Below are 18138 nucleotides of genomic sequence, written 5' to 3' on the forward strand. Positions count from 1 at the left end.
ATTATATTTTGAAGTGTTAGCAGCAAAAGGAGACTAGGCTGTCAAAGAACATGATGGCTGGACACCATCAAAGTTGACACCAGCAGAGCAGAAGAAGTTATGCAAGATTGGAAGATGTGGAGAGATTTGGCCCATAGAATTGCCTCGAGTTGGACACAACTGAACCATCAACATCAACATCATCAACATCATCAACATCAACAATCTCTTGCACAATCCCTATAAACCTTGCAGAATTCTAAAGTTCTGCAGAAGACTGCATTAGAAATTGGCTGAAAGTTTAAAGAATGAAATGTAACAGGGAAGTGCAGGGGAGTTCTTCACTTACAAGTCAAATGCACAGGTGTAGCATATGGTGGGTGTGGCAACCCACGGATCCAGAGCTGCATGCGGGTCTTAGGCCCTCTACTGTAGCTCCCTGTCCCATCACTGGCTGGCCCCACCCCTCACCCTGTCCTCCCTCACTTGGCCTATGAAGGTAAGGGCAATGATGGGGCTTGATTCTCCAGTGCCTCACTCTTGCTGGAGTCTTCCAGCCCTTATTGGTGCTGGGCATGCCTCGGTTGTTTGGGGAGATGCATAACCTACTCTTCACCCCAAGACACTGGCACGACCTGACAGATACAGAGGAGGGAGAGAGATACAGAGAAGAGGGAAAGGGTGGGAGATAGGGAGAGGGGCAGAGAGATACAGAGCGGGGAGAGATATAGAAGGGTTTTGGACTAGGTAGGTGTGGCTAGGGGATCATGTGACTGGGTGGGAGTGAGTAACATCAAGTTGGCCATGCCCATCCAGGTTTTGTGGCTCTTGGTGGTTTTTTTCTCTGTGAGAAATGGGTCCAAATGGCTCTTTGTTTAAGGTTGCAGAGCCCTGGCATAGGGGATACCTATTTTGATAATGACATGTGTGAAACAGTGGTTGATTGCAATGAGAATATAACTCAGCCGTGTGGAGTGGCTACACAAAAAGAAAAAGCAAATGCCATTTTAGGCTGCATAATTTCTAAATCAAGTAAAATAATATATCCAATTTACTCCTTTTAGCTCCGAACTTGCTTCCCTACTGTGTTTGGAACACCAAACTCAGTATTCTCCACTCTTTGCATCTTCTGTTTCATTTTGTTTTGTTTCTATGGTCTGATTTGCTCCTGGTGGTCAAATACATTCACCTACATTTTCAAATACTGATTTTTTTTTTCAGGTTATCTCTGACAGTAAATCTTTTATTGATAACTGTATTTAATTTTTCTTGCAGAGGTAATCTGGATTGCTTTTCACAGTGCTTTCTTCTATGACATTCGCAACCTTTTTTCAGGAATAAGGTGAGCTAAATCTCCAGTCAGATAACTAAATTATTAATGTGAACCCAGTTAAATTTTTATTTATATTACTTAGCTATGAGGATGCTGATGTAATTACAGAACTCTGCAACTTCAGTATGTTTTAAATCTGCTTTTAAATATGAAAACAAAAATATAAAACCAGAATCTCAAACAGATATAACTTGCAAACAGAAGATTTATTGCATTGCAGCAGAAAAACAGAATGTGGTTTTTAAATCAGTATTTTAAAGTTAGAAGAAAGCATAACATGTAGAATTTCTTTTTCTAGATTCCTTGGGTTGTTTCCATACTTAATCATTCATTGGTTTCACTGAGTCTTGTCTAAGTAAATTTGATTAAATTTGAATCCCAGTCCCGTATTAGCAAAAAGCTACTAAGCTGCAAATTGACAATTGATCCCGATGGCTTTCTTCTACCCAAGTTTTCCCTCAAAAGCAAGCTTTGAAATATTTCCTTCTTGCAGTTTATTTAGTTGTCTTTTCTTCCACCGATTTCACTTGGGACGATATGACTTTGCCATCCACCAGTTCTTCAACAATGGTTTTAACAACCCTGGTTTTGGTAGGTTCTGTCAAAGGAAAATTATAATAGTTTTATTGATTAATAGTAAAAGTTTTAAAAACAGCACTTTATTCAGTAAAACCTGTCATAAAATGATGATTTTTGGAAATGAGATGAAGAGCAATTTGGGCACAGAGATTACATTTTAACAACAAAAAATCCCTGGAAAAATGTGAAAAACTATATGTTGCAAAACTGTCATCTCATCCCACTTTGATATTAAATATAGTCTGATATGCTACTGGTTTCCAACTACGGTATTATGTAATCAATGTACCTTATAAAACTGACAATATATTTACAGCCATATTGGCTCCTAAGATACAAATATCAAATGGGTCATGGTAATAAATTTTCTTTTTTTGGTGGCAAGCTTTTTAGCTGCTGATGATTGGAAACTATTAAAACAAATTTTTCTTACACTTTCGTCTTAGTGTCCAAATTTATTTTCTACATTTTTTCTTTCTCTTTCTTATTAACATTTCCTATAATTTCAGGAAAACTGCATGAATGAAAGCAATCCCTCCCCTCAAAAAGCCTTTCTCCTATACAGTCCAACTTTTTGGTCTTTTTAACTTAGCCACCTTAAAGTATACTAAAGTTAATAAAAATTAGTCAATGGGTTCATAATTATTGCTGATAAAGATATGTATGGGTAACCATTATTTTAATACCCAAACAGTCATTTAGTTCATGGAATCTTTTCCCTCTTGTAATATTCTAAGTTTTGCAGTGATTTTCAAGCTGAAGCCAAAATCAATTGTGCCAGCCTCACAAAAGGGCCTATTCTTCAACCTTATATTTCAACTCATACTTTTTATTCAGCATGGGTATTAGTTATGCTGGCTGGGAATGGTGGAAGTTTTAGATCAATACATTTGTAGATTAAACCAACATTATTTCAGTCAGCTGTGAAATAGGACATCTCACCCCTCAAACTGGTATCATCAATTTTTGCCTTATGCCCTTGGTATTAATGGTTGATTTTTTCTAATTCAAAATCCTGATGGCAGATTAGATTGTGATACTATCTAGCAGATTTTAAAAATATCAGAAAAAACATATAATTTGGATATGAATGGAAGAGCCAAGGATTTGAAATAGCTTTTGTTAGTCTACTAGCTTTCAGAAATGTTAACATTCAACTTCCTAACTAGTCTAGTGTTTGACTGTCTTCCCTGGATATTATAAGAGTCATAATCCCAGTACAGCTGGAGGGCATCAAATCTGTGCAGAGCTAACAGGTGGAATAAAGGTTACTGGAAGAGTTAAAGATAATTAAACTCATGCATTTCATTTTATGAAATGAAATTGTTCATGAGGAAATATTTTCAATTTTGTGTGATGTATTTTTAGATATACCAAGTCAATACAAATAGCAATGTATTGTTTCTGAAAGAATAGGATTATAATTACCTCTGATTTGAACTTTTGTCTCGTAAGCAGTACGGACACTGTTAAGAAGGAACACAGTATTATTAATATTGTAGTATTATCTGAATCTTTAAAGCTTGAGAGCAATAAATATTTGACTAAAGAGAGAAATATACATTCTGTGTCGTGCATCTAATAACTTTATTATTCCTATCGATAAAATATTTGAAGTCAACTAAATTAGTTCAATAATGATGTTAAGTCATATGGGTTGTTTTTAAAGGAACTAAAGGTAAAGGTAATTTAATCATTTATGGATACTCTATTAATTTCTAAGCAATATCAGAGAGGATTGTATATATAAATTAGAATTCTTTTTTACTTTTTTCATATTTCAGAGAGCACTAATGTGGTTTTACTTGTTATTTGATAAAATTAGAGAATAACTAGCAGGAGTAATCAATAAATAAGAAAATAAAAACACCTCTCTAAGAGATCCTTAATAATTTGATGTTTTTAAACAAAAGCATTTTGTTTCAAATGCTATATTCTGTGATTTTGAAAACTACAGTTCTACAATTGGTAAAAAGAAATTTAAAAAAGAAAAAAAATTAATTTGGAAGGTGATGCTCTTTATTACACACTAGGATTGATCAGGTCAATCACACTTCTGCCCTACATTTCTTATCAATCTATCAACAAATAGACTAGTAAGAGGTTGAACACATAGATGCTTTTCCTCTAATGGATCCAAAGGAAGATTTAGGTCTTCTAGCTAGCTGTCTAAAAACTCAGTCTTTTGGTCTGATCCAATATGAAGCGTATGTAGCTCAATCTAGTTTTTCTTACAGTGACACAGAATATGAGAAATCAACAAGTAGAGATGAATATCTACAGTAGCAGATATTTGTGTAAATAAATATCCTAAGCCTGAATCTACCACCCACTCACTGTGTAATTATTGCCTCATTCAGTTTTGAAAAATGTTTACTCACCTTTCTCCATCTAGCAGACGTCTGTATGTTTCTATTTCCATTTCCAGTCGGGTCTTGATGCCCAACAATTGCTGATACTCTGAATTTTGGCACTCTGTTTCAGCCCTGATCTGCTGCAGCTGTTCTTCCAGACTGCTGACTTGAATTTGTAACTGACTAAGCTGAGTGCTGTAATTCCCTTCAGTTTCTGCTAAGGTTCCTTCCAGAGATGCTTTCTGTTAATTGGAGAAATACACAAAGGTTTGTTATGATTTTCTCAGTATTATTTTTCCACCCACAATTTTGCTAGAGGCTAATTGTCATTGTGTCCATGCTTGTCTCATGTTATCCCTTTCTAATCCAGCAATGAAATCCAGACTGTTATAATTCATGGGGATCCTAATTGTGATCTGAGGTCTGAATCTGGAATTTGCATCAGTGCATCTGTGGATCTTTATTTTCTGTGACTCTTCAATTTAGGAATTTGTAAACAGAGTTTTATGAAAACAAAGGGTAAGTATTTTTCAGACCAGAGAACAAGACATTTCTTTTGATTTCCTGCTGTTTTTGAGAGAAAGAAAGCAAACACAAACCTTTGCCAAAAGTGATTGTAGCTCAATTTCCAGGGACTGAAAACTTCGTTTGAGTTCTATTAATTCATTCCTGGCTGTGCTTGCAGCACCGGCATCATCGTGGATCTGTTGCTGCAGTGGCTGGCTCTAGAAGGAGGGACAGATCAATAAAAATATAACTTGAAAGCAACATATAGAGCAAACGTAGGCAATTCTGGGGAGAATTCAATTTGGGTGCACAATAGCCAGAAGTGGATTGTAACACACAAGAGTGGGATCAGAACTTTCTGGTTTTTAGGGGGATTTTCTTGTGAGTACAGTATTTTCTTTTTTCTTTTTTAAAGTATTATGTTAAAAACTATTTCAACACATACATTCATTTTTGTTGTGAGTTATCAAACTAACATTTTAGTGCAGTTGGAGAACTTGAAAAAATATAATCTTACCATTTTGATGAATTGTTCTTCTGCTTCTCTACGGTTTTGTTCTGCAAGATCTTCGTATTGTGCTCTCATGTCATTCAGTAGCTTAGTCAAGTCTATTCCTGGAGCAGCATTCATTTCCACTGTGACATCTCCTGTAGAACTACTCCTCAGTAGAGTGATTTCCTGAATGTGAAAATTGGAAGCAGGTTACTTGTACACTTCAGAACCAGTGAAATGTGGTTATGGTGGCTTTTTGAAATCTACCTGAGAGATAGAAATGAAGCCATTTTAAAGTAGTCCTGCAAGAGATGGAGAATAGTAAGAGCCAATAGTATCCTTGTTGATCCCCCTGTTTACTTATATCTATTGTAGGCTAAAGCAGGCAAACAAAGTTCCTTCTGTGTAAGCACTAACAGAACAAACCAACTCAATTGAACTTTGATAGACTTTTATAGCAAATCTTTTCATGTGTCTCTTAAGTGAAAGAGTGGCATTTCCAGATTGCTGATACGAAATTCTTAATATATTTGTGGGAAGGATCCCTAGGACAACATGGAAAATGATGTGTGTCTTATGAAGGCTTGCCTTGGGGCTTTGGAATGGATCCAATCTTCCTGCCTGGCTTTGGAGCATCTATCCGGTATGGGAGTACTAAGTAAAGTGTTTCAAAAATAATGCACTCAATGCTATTTACATATGTTCTACAATAGGAATTTTTCTTGTTATTTTGTTTCAGCATTGGCACTGCCCATTCTCAATTCCATTTTGAATAATCAGTACCAATGTTGCTTTTTTTTTTTTTTTGAACTGCAGTCAATCTGACTTTCCCCCCTCTAGTAACATGTCTCAACTCATAATCATTTCAGCCTTGGGACATTTCATACTTTTCTCATCCTATGCCTATTATGGAAATTCACACTAATTTCTGCCCTTTGGGTTTCTGCATGCCAAACCTGCTTTGAATGAAGTAATCTACCTAATGTATGTTTCAGGGAATTTGCTGCCTAGGTTGAAAGGTTATTATTTTGTTCCCAGTAACAAATAAGTGGATCAGGGCCAGTGAAAGGAAGTTTTAGATTTGCTTTCTGAGCGAGTTGCATGTGAAAGGATTATTAATTCAGGAACCATGTACAGTATACTCAAATATACTTAGAAGAAAAACTGATAAAAAGGTAGAAAGAATTGTCTTTGACTGGGCCCATTGAGCAAAGATGTAACATCAGTAATAACACATACCTTTATCCTTCCAATCAAAAACTTCAGTTAAATTTTGAAGTTAGATATATGTGGACCAACCTGGCTGCTTTTAACTCAGCATTTACCGGATTTTGATGACTAAGCTTGTTTTCTGGGAATGACCTAAATATTCCAGCTTTATCTAAGAATAACATACTGATCTACTAATTGATACTTGGAGGAATTTACAATCCAAGTTACAAAGCCCAGCCCCAATCTGTCTTGGGAAATAATTTCATATCACATTGGCAGCAGATGAAAGTATATTACTAATTAAATTATGACACAACTAACCTCCTTAATTTTGATATATTATGTTCTGAAAATTCAGCTGCCCTCTTAGATATGGATTTTTTTTCTGTTCAGGTGGACTTTTTCATAATGTTTTAACAAATGTGATCAACATTTGAAAGAAAATGAAAGAACTATTCTCTTTTCATCAATGCTATTAAATGTAGTGGTTAAAATAAACCATTCTAATTGTTAAATAATGATAAAAAAGTTAAGTAAGACTAGTATTCTCTTTAAATATTCTTTTTTTGTTGAGGGTTTAGATGAATCACTTAAGCTGAACAGTTAGAGTGATCAGTGTGAGGGTGATGGACTGAAAGTTACCTACTATGCTTACCAAATAAGTGTCATGGATAAGTGAAAATTCAAACTGGAGTCTTTTCCTATCCCAAATGAACATTCTATGAGCAGCACTAGACTCCTATTCTGTATTCTGCAGACTTCTGGTGTCTTAACTCAGATATCATACTAAATTGTAACTTATCTGTATTATCTGCAATTTAGGATTCCCTGGATGTCCTAGATTAAAACTTCTAGAATTCCCAACCAGTCAGTACTGGCAAAGAATTTGAGGATTAGTTTCATATCGGGAATCTTACAACTATAAATTTAAAAAAGTTGGTTTGGAATATTGATAAAGAAACTCAAAAAAATTCAGATTCCCTTTTGGTTGCATTTGAATCCATGCAGTCAGTTCTGTGGATTGGGATGTAAACCAAATAAGTCCTTTACCTCCTCATGATTCTTCTTAAGGTATGCCAGCTCCTCTGTTAGACTTTCAAGTTGTGCTTCTAGGTCAGAGCGATTCATGGTAAGATCATCAAGTACTCTACGCAGACCATTGATGTCTCCTTCAACACTCTGGCGAAGGAAGAGCTCATTTTCAAATCTGGAGGAAATACATGAATTTGTTAATTGAGCAATAGCTATATTTAGCAATAGACAAAATCAGAGCTAGAAAGCACTCGGTAAATTAAAAGTATTAACTTAGAATGTAAGTTAATTTAAGGAAGTGAACAGAAGGAAAATGTTCAGCTTGCTGCTTCCGAGTTCAGCTTCTGGTGACCCTAAAATATCACTCTTATTAATTAGAAACTGCTGAAAACAAAATGATGAAGAAAGGGAAACTTTTTCTTTATCTATAAATTAACTTATTGTAGAACCCAAACTCAGTTTTGAGTAATATCTCCCTGCTTCCCAAATATCAGGAGAACTTCAGTTTTAGACGTAATGAATGCTTTAAACAGAAAATACATATCCTAATGGTGTTATTCTTTGATCAAAATATAAGTTTATACATATGTGCACACAAAAAGTATCATCAGGTTCCTGAGAAGATAAATATTTGAAGAAGTATAAAGAAATAGAAATCTTCTCCCACAAGCTACCCAACATGGATGATGCACAAGAATATATTGTTGATACATGAAAGTGAAATGAAAAAAAATGATGGAGAATAAAATGCAGCATATTGAAGAAGATATGCCTGACTGAATAGAGACATTACATTGCTACCTATTGATTTCATTAATTCTGTCCCATTGCTTAGTAGCTTAGAAATTGAATAGCTGTTTACAAACATGAAAAAAAGTTATCTTCAAAAGTTCCATGGTTGAACAATAATCAGGAAAGGACAGTGTTCTTATAGAGATTAGATTGTATGACTTGCTAGGATCTGTTCAAGTTATTATAGCTGATAAATAGTAAAGGTGTTGATACGGAATTGAAAAGTAAGACTTGAAAATCATCTCACTTATAGTGTATATGCAACCATGAATCTTTATAGTGAATCTTTTCTAAAAAAATAACTATTATGCTAACACAATATATTAGCACAATAATTATTATAATCAGGGTAGAGAACTGAATATTAGATACGATACTATAGTTTTATGTGCCTTCTTATATTTGTACATAACTGTAGATTGCCAATTTTGTAGAACTTAATGGCTACCAATTGAAGTCATAGAAATATGACACCATACTTCAACTGATTTGGAAAAAAAGTTCTGCTAAACAAAGTCTAATTAATTTCAGTGGATATTTTCTAATTATAACGTAAACATAGATCTAACTCCTAGTGCAAGAGAATATTAAAGTGGTGGAGGGGGTTTTAAATGTTACCCTGGTCTTTATGCTCTTAATAACCCTAGTATTTCTGGAAGATGTGAGAAGGTACAAAGTACTGCATTTTTCAGGAGTTTCAAAATGGAAAAATACATTTAAACTTACTTCATACGGAAATCATCAGCAGCAAGCCTGGCATTGTCAATCTGTAAGACTACATTAGCATTCTCAATGGTTACATTCATAATCTAAAAAGAACAACATTTATTACAAATTAATAATAAGTGCATGTTCTGGTAGAAAATACTTATTTTTAGTAATATATTTTATAAGGGATTGATAGTAGAGAAAATAACATATTGAATTCAATTTTATTTATTTGCTGAGAATATAAACAATCTACCATACTATTTTTTCCCCAAATTAATGTAGTCAATATATTGTTTTAAACCTTTTCCTTCTTCAAATATGAAGTATACAGATAGGTAACTGAGTTTGTTTTTAAACCAGATTTTTACATCTATACATTTATGATAATATGATCAATGCTATTTAAATTACATTGCTTTCCTTAATGTTTATTAAACATCAATAATTTTACATGAGCTTCATTTGGGGTTCTAATCAATTGGACAACCCAATCTAGTTAAGCAGAGTGCTTTAGACAGTTCCATTATTAAATTATTTTCTTAAAGTATATATTTTTTTCTGAATTGAAATTCTCCCTCTACTCCCCTTTATGCTAGATATTTTGGATATCTTTATTAAATACATTAAGCATTGATAAAGAGATAAGCTATCATGTCATAGGAGTCATTCATTGTAGTATAGGCTAAAATAGAATCCTTAAGTTATTTTGCACTCTTATAGAAATTAGAGAAAATGTCAGAGAGTGCTAGACAGAAATTGAGAAAATGTTTTCTTACCTGGTTGCGGAGTTCATCAATCATGTGATGGTACTTGCTGTAATCACGAGTCACTCCAGGTGCCCCAGGTCCATTTTTCTCATACCAGTGGCGAATTTTACGCTCAAGCTCAGCATTAGCCTCCTCTAGGGAACGCACCTTTTCCAGATAGTTTGCCAGCCGGCTATTTAAATTTTGCATAGTTTCCTTTTCAGCACCAGCCAAAAAGACGCTATCACCAGCTCCATAGGCCCCACTCATTGAAACAGATGAGCTGGAGCGATAGTTTCCTCCATAATTACCACCTGCCAGAGAGGCACTGCCAAAGCCAACACCACCACCAAATCCAGATCCACCATAACCACTGCATATAGCCCCTCCATAGCTACTGCCTAACCCTCCCATAGATCCCCCACCAAAGCCATATAGACTTCCCCCACCAATGCCTGACATCTTAGCACCTCCTTCATAGGAAGATATTTTCCTTGATGCAGTAGAAATTCGAAGAGACATTGCAGTTCAGTGATGTTCTACTGCTGAGATATAATAGGCAGAGTCAAAGGGCAGGCAGAGAGTATGCTAACGGGGCATTTTCCTCTGCCTTTTATAGGATTATTAGGGTGTTGCTTCTGAAATTCCTCCTACTTCTGGCGAAATTTTTTTTTTTGTTTGCTCAGCAGATGTAAGCTACAACTGGTTTTCTCCTCCCCCCCACCCTATTAGCATTTAATTCAACCTGTGTCCATTTGCAGTTTAGTGCCCCAAGGGTGTTTGTTATGCTGAGGGTGGAGTAGGGAGGAACAAAGTGAAAAATTCATTATGATATTGCAGTTACAGGTGAGTAATTCTTTCCCTCAACTTCTATTAGACCGCAGGCCTTACTCTTCCTATTCCCAGAGCAAATCTCCAAGTAACATTCATTTATCATATTACCCTCTGAACCTTTTTTTCATTCACAAAATAGAAGAATGGAGGATCTCAGTGTTTGCCTTACAGTCACATTTTCTCATTGAGAATTTGCATCTCTGAAGTCAGTAGGATAAAGGCCTGGCTGGTAGTACAGATAGGTATTATGTATGTTGCCTCACTTTAAAATGTAATAATCAGCTTTCATGGGTTGATACGTTTCCTCCCAGTCACTCTGTTGAGTGGGGCTTGGGGAATTCCCCCAAAGTCATGCCTTCATGGGACCACAGAAGAAGATTGTATTCTGTTTTGCTTAAGTCATCAATTGCATCATTTGACAATTTACCCTATCTCTCTGCTACTGGAATAATAATTTGCACAGACATGAAATATTACATCATTTTCCTTGTCTTGTCCTCTTTGAGGTGATATGCTTCAGTGGAATTTTAAACAAAAAGCATAAACCTTTAAAATGGAGGTGTCTGTTTCTATTTTTTTGGAGGGGGAGAGGAAGTCCTTTTAAGTTTGGCATCACTTATAATCTTTTTCTGAGAATGCTTGTTAAGTGGGATAGAAGGTTGAAGTTCAAGATTTGCACTTCAAGAATCCAGAATATGCCAAGTCCCGCTTAAGATGAAGGTTGACCGGTTTAGCAGAAACCAAGCCTAAAATAGCAGTTGTGCTAAATTAGAATAAAAGCAGTTAGAAAGAGACTTCGAGTAAACTCACAAATGAAACAGTGAATTCATTAGAATAACAGGTGGAGAGTGAAGTGTGAGCAACAAATAGACCTAGTACGCAGCCGTTGCTCCAGGAGGCAGTGATTGAAGGCAGTTTAAGACTTGAATTCCCAGAGCCCTCCTCAAGGCTCAATTATCAGGTAGCCAATTTTTTTCTGCTCACTTAAATGACTTACTCATGAACAGGATGATCTGTTTCTCTGATATTTGGTCCTCTACTTTGCTATCACCTGAGTTTGCACTTTCTGCAGCCAATTGTTCCCTAAGATTGGATGGTAGATCAACTGAATTAGAAAAAAACCCACACTTTGCAGTCTGATGAAATCAGGTTGAAAGGGCTTTCCTCAAGAGAATAGAAATCCTGTTTTCTGCTTCAGTAGCTACTTCTCACAATCTTCTACCTCAAGCAACTCTAGACTTTCCTCTTAGTTGGCACACCTGTGATAGTTTCCCACCCATATATAGCTGATTGGGATCTGTGAAACTAATATATACAACATTTTGCTTGCCTTGTGTCTCAAGCTGTTGAGGACATATCTGTTCACTGTGGCACCATAAACGGATAAGAAACCTGAGTAGCTCACAAGTTAGTATCTTGAAATGTCAGGTCAGAATTCCAGAAACTGAGTCGATCACAGTTAGGAATCCGAAAACATTAGGGGGACTTCTGGAGCTAGAACCAATTTTTCAAAATAAGTAGATTTCTATGCACTGAAATAATTCCCTAGATTTTCATATAACACGTTTGAGTTAAAACTCCTTTGTTTTATTTAATGTAAGGTGTCACATTTTGTATGGGAATATTCTGTGAAGTAAAGAATATTTGTAAAACATAACATATCTGGAAACATAGGGTGAAATAGTTCCTTAATAAGCTTCTTTAATATATATAGGTAGGATAACTGAATCCAAAATTATTTCTTGTTTTAAAATGAATGCTGCAATAAACCTCGTTCCTTTTTCCTGCATCTGTCTCCAGAAAGGATCTCTTAATTTTAAATATGTCAGTCTTCATCTTTTTCTATGTATTTAATCACTGCTGTAAAAAGAAAATGTTTTAAATGAGAAGTATGACTAAACTATCTCTCTTCTCTTCACATCTTTTAAAATTCGGAATAAGGGTATTTTTGGAGGGAATGTCTCGAATCAGTTGGGTCCATTGTAATAGAGCTGCTTTGGGTCAAGAAAGAAAGAAGACTGGAAAACTGTAAATCCACATTATTAACTATATATTGAATTGAATTATAGTCTGTGCCATCTACCTTTAAGATTATTTTTCTTCTTTGAATTCAGTGCTCACAAATGTGTGTGTGTGTGTGTGCATATACTCACAGGGAGAGTTTAATAGTAATCAAAGATACCTGATAACTTTATTTCCAGGGTTGTTTGATAAGAGCAGGTAAGCCATGTTCAATTCAAGTGTTGATAGCATAATACTTTAATCATTATAGATTAATCTGGATGCTTGGCATCTAGCCAGAGCATAATGCTTTAAAGTGGATCGCTGTACTGTGAGAAAAAGCCTAGAGCAAGGGAGGGGAAGAGAATTTTAGCTATTACATTTCTGTAAATTCACTAGGGAGCGGTATTGGCACATTAAAACATACATGCTACTGAAATTGCAAATATTTCCTCAGAACTTGTAATATGGCAAAGTTAACAGCACTTTTTGGCATCAAAGTATATTTAATTAAGTGAGCAAATAATTTATACAAAGCCCACATTTGCCTGATTTTTCCAGAAATGGGTTCAGTTTCTTTGGTTTATCTTAGAGCAGAGGTTCCCAACTTTTTCTATAACCCACACATCTAGAACGCTTCATGCATATATGCTATAATTTTGAAATTTTGAAACCCAAGGTTTTCTATCCCCTGGAATATCGTCTTGCACCCCTAGTTAGGAACTCCTGTCTTAGAGGTTCAAGAAAAAAATAGTTACTAGATGCTCCCAGCTCCATTTCAAATATGTGCTGCCTTTCTGGGTTTTTAATTTCTTTTTTTCAAGTTTTATTGTGGCACAGGATCCTTTCGTGAACTTTAAATCTACCAATTAAGTTAATGAATGTAGGGTTACCCACAGCTCTTTCTTCTAAAATCTTAGTACTGTGATCTAGCATTTCATTGTCTTACAAATTAGTCAAATCCAAATTTCCTGGATTTAATTGAAGTTAGGTGTAACTTTTTTTTTCAGAATTTCCCTTTATTTTTGCACTTGAGAGTTCTTTTTTATGAAGTTTTCAGAATTTCCTTGTTTCTGTGGAAGGCTCAGGAGTTTAAATAAGAGAAATGCTTATTTTAAATTGCTTCTGTTTTCCAGTTTATGGAGAGTGGGCATTTTTAATAAATATAACATACATGTAAAAATCCTCTCCCAATCTCTCTCAAAATGTCATTTTCTCTCATTAGAATTCCAACAACAGAAACAGGGAAGATATTGTTGGGAAGAGAAACATTCAATTTCCTATCCCATGCACCTGCTTTGCTCTATAGAAGGCAATGTGACAGCTAAAAAAATTGTGATGGTTAAGTTAATATTTTTTGCAGAAATTCAACAATGCTGTGATAATTCAATGAGAAACGCTTTATCTTTCATTAGAGCAGAATTAATGGAATCTACAGAAAATATTCAAGCTGGTTTTCAGTCCATACAGACCTAGAAAGTGGTCACTCTACATCAATGTTTCTCAATCTGAGCAAATTTAGATTTGTACACTTCAACTTCCAGCCAATCCACACATTTTAAAGTTGTTGAGATTGAGAAACACTATCCAATACTGTGGACATTCTGTTTCTACTACTGTGGTATGAATTTGTGTTCATCCATTCCTTTCATCATGGAAATGACTAAAAACTTTCCAGATGTCACCAACTTAACTGCTCATTGCTTGATGCTTTGGGGATCTAATATTGCCAGGAACTCTCAGTTTGATATAGTACAGTAATTGTTAAATAGATTGCAGATTGATATATGAATGTCAAACTCATTTTTGTACTGTTCACACATATTTTAAGAACACTGAGACTATCTAGAATCTGATGAGTAGGCAGCATGTTCATAACTAATTACATAAATCTACTTCTCTTTCTTTGTGAGTGTTGCAACAACTGCTAGGTGCAAGAGAATTTGAGGGAGCTAAAATATAGACTAGCTGAAACAAATAGCTAAATAGCTGAAACAAGGAAGCAAGGAAGGCACTCATATTAATTATTTTCCCAATCTTCTGATTTTTAACCTCTATGGTAAATTCTGTTTTCGAGATATATATTTGTTTTATTTGAACAGGCATATCGCAGAATAACTGGCCCTTTAATCATTACTTTAAGGTTGCAAGTTATACTTCTTTAAAATATGTTGTTCAAAAATATTCTTATTTCAGATTTACTTTTTCCTGTAGAGCAAATCCTTGGAAATAACTATATCTACTCGAACAGACAAGATATTTTTTCAGAATATACCAATCTTGCTCTGTGAATGTTGTTTGCAGTGCCACTAAATCATGTTTCAAGAATGTTTTCTTGAGATCTTTTGAAAAGCCCAATAAATTTGGAACAGGTATTGATTTTTCTTCCTGTGCTATAGTTCTGTGATTTTTGCTGTGACGGCTACTGTAGGAAGGGCAAAATTCTAATTGATCACCAAGCTTTGACATAATTTCATTTGCTTATCTTTCAAAATGAAATTCCATGGTGTTCCATGTTAAGAATATGTAGGTTTGCTGATGAAATATTTATGTTCCACATCTGTTACTGAACTGAGCAGTTATATTAATACCATATATTGTAAAAACCTACATGGCTTTGCTAGACTGCTATATAGTATTTCACATTAGAGATAATTTGCTAATGATGTGATAGCAGCTAGCACGGGCATATTGGCATTTAGCAGAGTAGTGAGAAATATCACTTATAGGTCCCTAACACAACTCTGTTGCATAACTGAATGAGTTTTCAGTGATGCCTGTCAATTTAGTCAATTTCAACCCTTCTTGAAATGAGACATCCTTTTCTTAGTTTCATGTGGCTTAGTCACATGCCTGGACTGGTGCAAAACATTTCATGCGCAGCTGACATTTTAAACCTAAATTGAAAGTACATCTGGTCCAGAAAGTGGCAGCTTATATAGCAATGCACATTTCAGTCTGTCCATGTGATGCTGCTTTGAGAGTTCCACTGACTAGAAGGTTCTGGTTATGCCTTTTAAAGCTGTTCCTTACATACGATCTGGATTTCTTTGGGACTGTCTTATCCTAATTAGTTCTACCCTTCCAATTAGAATCTGTAGGCCCTTCACTAAGACTAGATGTGGCCAAACTATGTATCGCAAGCCACAGGTGGTCCTGGACAGCTAATAATGTGGCCCCACAAGATCAAAACTTTTAACATTATGTGATTTATATACATTACCTATATCATATATATTTACATAAAAAAAATAAAAATAAAATTAAAAAATAAAGGGAACACTTAAACAACACAATGTAACTCCAAGTCAATCACACTTCTGTGAAATCAAACTGTCCCCTTAGATAGCAACACTGATTGACAATCAATTTCACATGCTGTTGTGCAAATGGAATAGACAACAGGTGGAAAGCATAGGCAGTTAGCGAGACATCCCCAATAAAGGAGTGGTTCTGCAGGTGGTGACCGCAGACCACTTCTCACTTCCTATGCTTTCTGGCTGATGGTTTGGTCACTTTTGAATGCTGGTGGTGCTTTCACTCTAGTGGTAGCATGAGAGGGAGTCTACAACCCAGACAAGTGGCTCAGGTAGTGCAGCTCATCCAGGATAGCACATCAGTGCAAGCTGTGGCAAGAAGGTTTGCTATATCTGTCAGCGTAGTGTCCAGAGCATGGAGGTGCTACCAGGAGACAGGCCAGTACATCAGGAGATGTGGAGGAGGCCGTAGGAGGGCAACAACCCAGCACCAGGACCGCTACCTCCGCCTTTGTGCAAGGAGGGACAGGAGGAGCACTGCCAGAGCCCTGCAAAATGACCTCCAGCGGGCCACAAATGTGCATGTGGCTGCTCAAATGGTCAGAAACGCACTCCATGAGGGTGGTATGAGTGCCTGACATCCACAGGTGAGGGTTGTGCTTACAGCCCAACACCATGCAGAACGTTTGGCATTTGCCAGAGAACACCAAGATTGGCAAATTCGCCACTGGCGCCCTGTGCTCTTCACAGATGAAAGCAGGTTCACACTGAGCACATGTGACAGACATAACAGGGTCTGGAGACGTCATGGAGAATGTTCTGCTGCCTGCAACATCGTCCAGCATGACCGGTTTGGCAGTGGGTCAGTAATGGTGTGGGGTGGCATTTCTTCAGGGGGCTGCACATTCCTACATGTGCTCGCCAGAAGTAGCCTGACTGCCATTAGGTACCAAGATGAGATTCTCAGACCCCTTGTGAGACCATATGTTGGTGTGGTTGGCCCTGGGTTCCTCCTAATGCAAGACAATGCTAGACCTCATGTGGCTGGAGTATGTCAGCAGTTCTTGCAAGACGAAGGCATTGAACTGGCCCTCCTGTTCCCCAGACCTGAATCCAATTGAGCACATCTGGGACATCATGTGTTGCACCATCCACCAACACTACAGTTGCACCACAGACTGTCCAGGAGTTGGGGGATGCTTTAGTCCAGGTGTGGAAGGAGATCCCTCAGGAGACCATCTGCCACTTCATCAGGAGCATGTCCAGGCATTGTAGGGAGGTCATACAGGCACGTGGAGGCCACACGCACTACTGAGACTCATTTTGACTTGTTTAAAGGACATTACATCAAAGTTGGATCAGCCTGTAGTGTTTTTTTCCACTTTAATTTTGAGTGTAACTCCAAATCCAGACCTCCATGGGTTGCTAAATTTGATTTCCATTGATAATTTTTGTGTGATTTTGTTGTCAGCACATTCATCTAGGTAATGAACAAAGTATTTAATAAGAATATTTCATTCATTCAGATCTAGGATGTCTTATGTTTGTGTTCCCTTTATTTTTTTGAGCAGTGTATAAAAGTAAAGGTTTCCTCCTCCAGACGTTTTTGACTCTAGGGGGCAGTGCTCATCTCTGTGTTTTAGCCAAGGGAGCATTGTCTGAAGACATTTCTCTAGTCATGTGACTATATACCAAAGGCACACAGAACATTGTTACCTTCCCATAAAGTGAGAAATCTATTTACCTACTTGCATTTTCATGCTTTCAAACAGCAAGGTGAGTAGGAACCAGGGCAGGAACAGGAGTTTACCCTTGAAGCTGGACTGTCAGCTTTCCAGTTGACAAGCTCAGCATCTTTAACAGCTGAACCACCTCCTCCTCCCCGCCCCCCAAAATATATAAGTAACCCAAGACAATTCTTCTTTACTCATTATGGTTGAGGCAAGTCAAAAGGTTGGACACTCACGATTTAAACACTGTTAATTTCAGGAGCTGAGGAGTCAGATTTTTTTTTTCAATTGCTGTCTCCTTTGAATAGTATTCTCTTAAGATCTGGACATTCTGGGTTTCAGAAAGGGCATCAAAAGATGAGTTTTTCAACAGGACTTGGAGGTGGATAAGCTACTCCCTGCTGTCGTGTGGAGATGAATGAATATTTCATACAGTTGCTGCCTTTGTGTTATTCTTTTATTAGTGTTTTTGTGTACTTTTTCACATTTCCATAAATACAATAGGTAAGGTCCTACAGCAAGTAAGGTCCATGTTTCATGCTAGCGATTGCAATAACTTAGAACTTAATTCATGTGGG

General features: G+C 36.5%; 1 protein-coding gene across 1 annotated transcript; it reads right to left on the reverse strand.

The window, feature by feature from the left end:
• Positions 1 to 1499: 1499 nt before the first annotated feature.
• LOC113450734 (keratin, type I cytoskeletal 12-like) lies at positions 1500 to 10399 on the reverse strand. The gene is made up of 8 exons (XM_026722017.2): positions 9769 to 10399; positions 9008 to 9090; positions 7508 to 7664; positions 5270 to 5431; positions 4845 to 4970; positions 4273 to 4487; positions 3320 to 3357; positions 1500 to 1910 (listed from the first exon to the last, which is right to left on the reverse strand). Exons 1-8 carry the CDS (start codon positions 10258 to 10260, stop codon positions 1807 to 1809), a joined length of 1377 nt encoding a protein of 458 aa, XP_026577802.1. The 5' UTR covers positions 10261 to 10399; the 3' UTR covers positions 1500 to 1806.
• Between the last annotated feature and the right edge of the window lie 7739 nt (positions 10400 to 18138).

Source organism: Pseudonaja textilis, chromosome Z (genome assembly GCF_049901715.1).
Source record: "Pseudonaja textilis isolate UNSWEBS1 chromosome Z, rPseTex1.2, whole genome shotgun sequence".
NCBI lineage: Eukaryota > Metazoa > Chordata > Lepidosauria > Squamata > Elapidae > Pseudonaja > Pseudonaja textilis.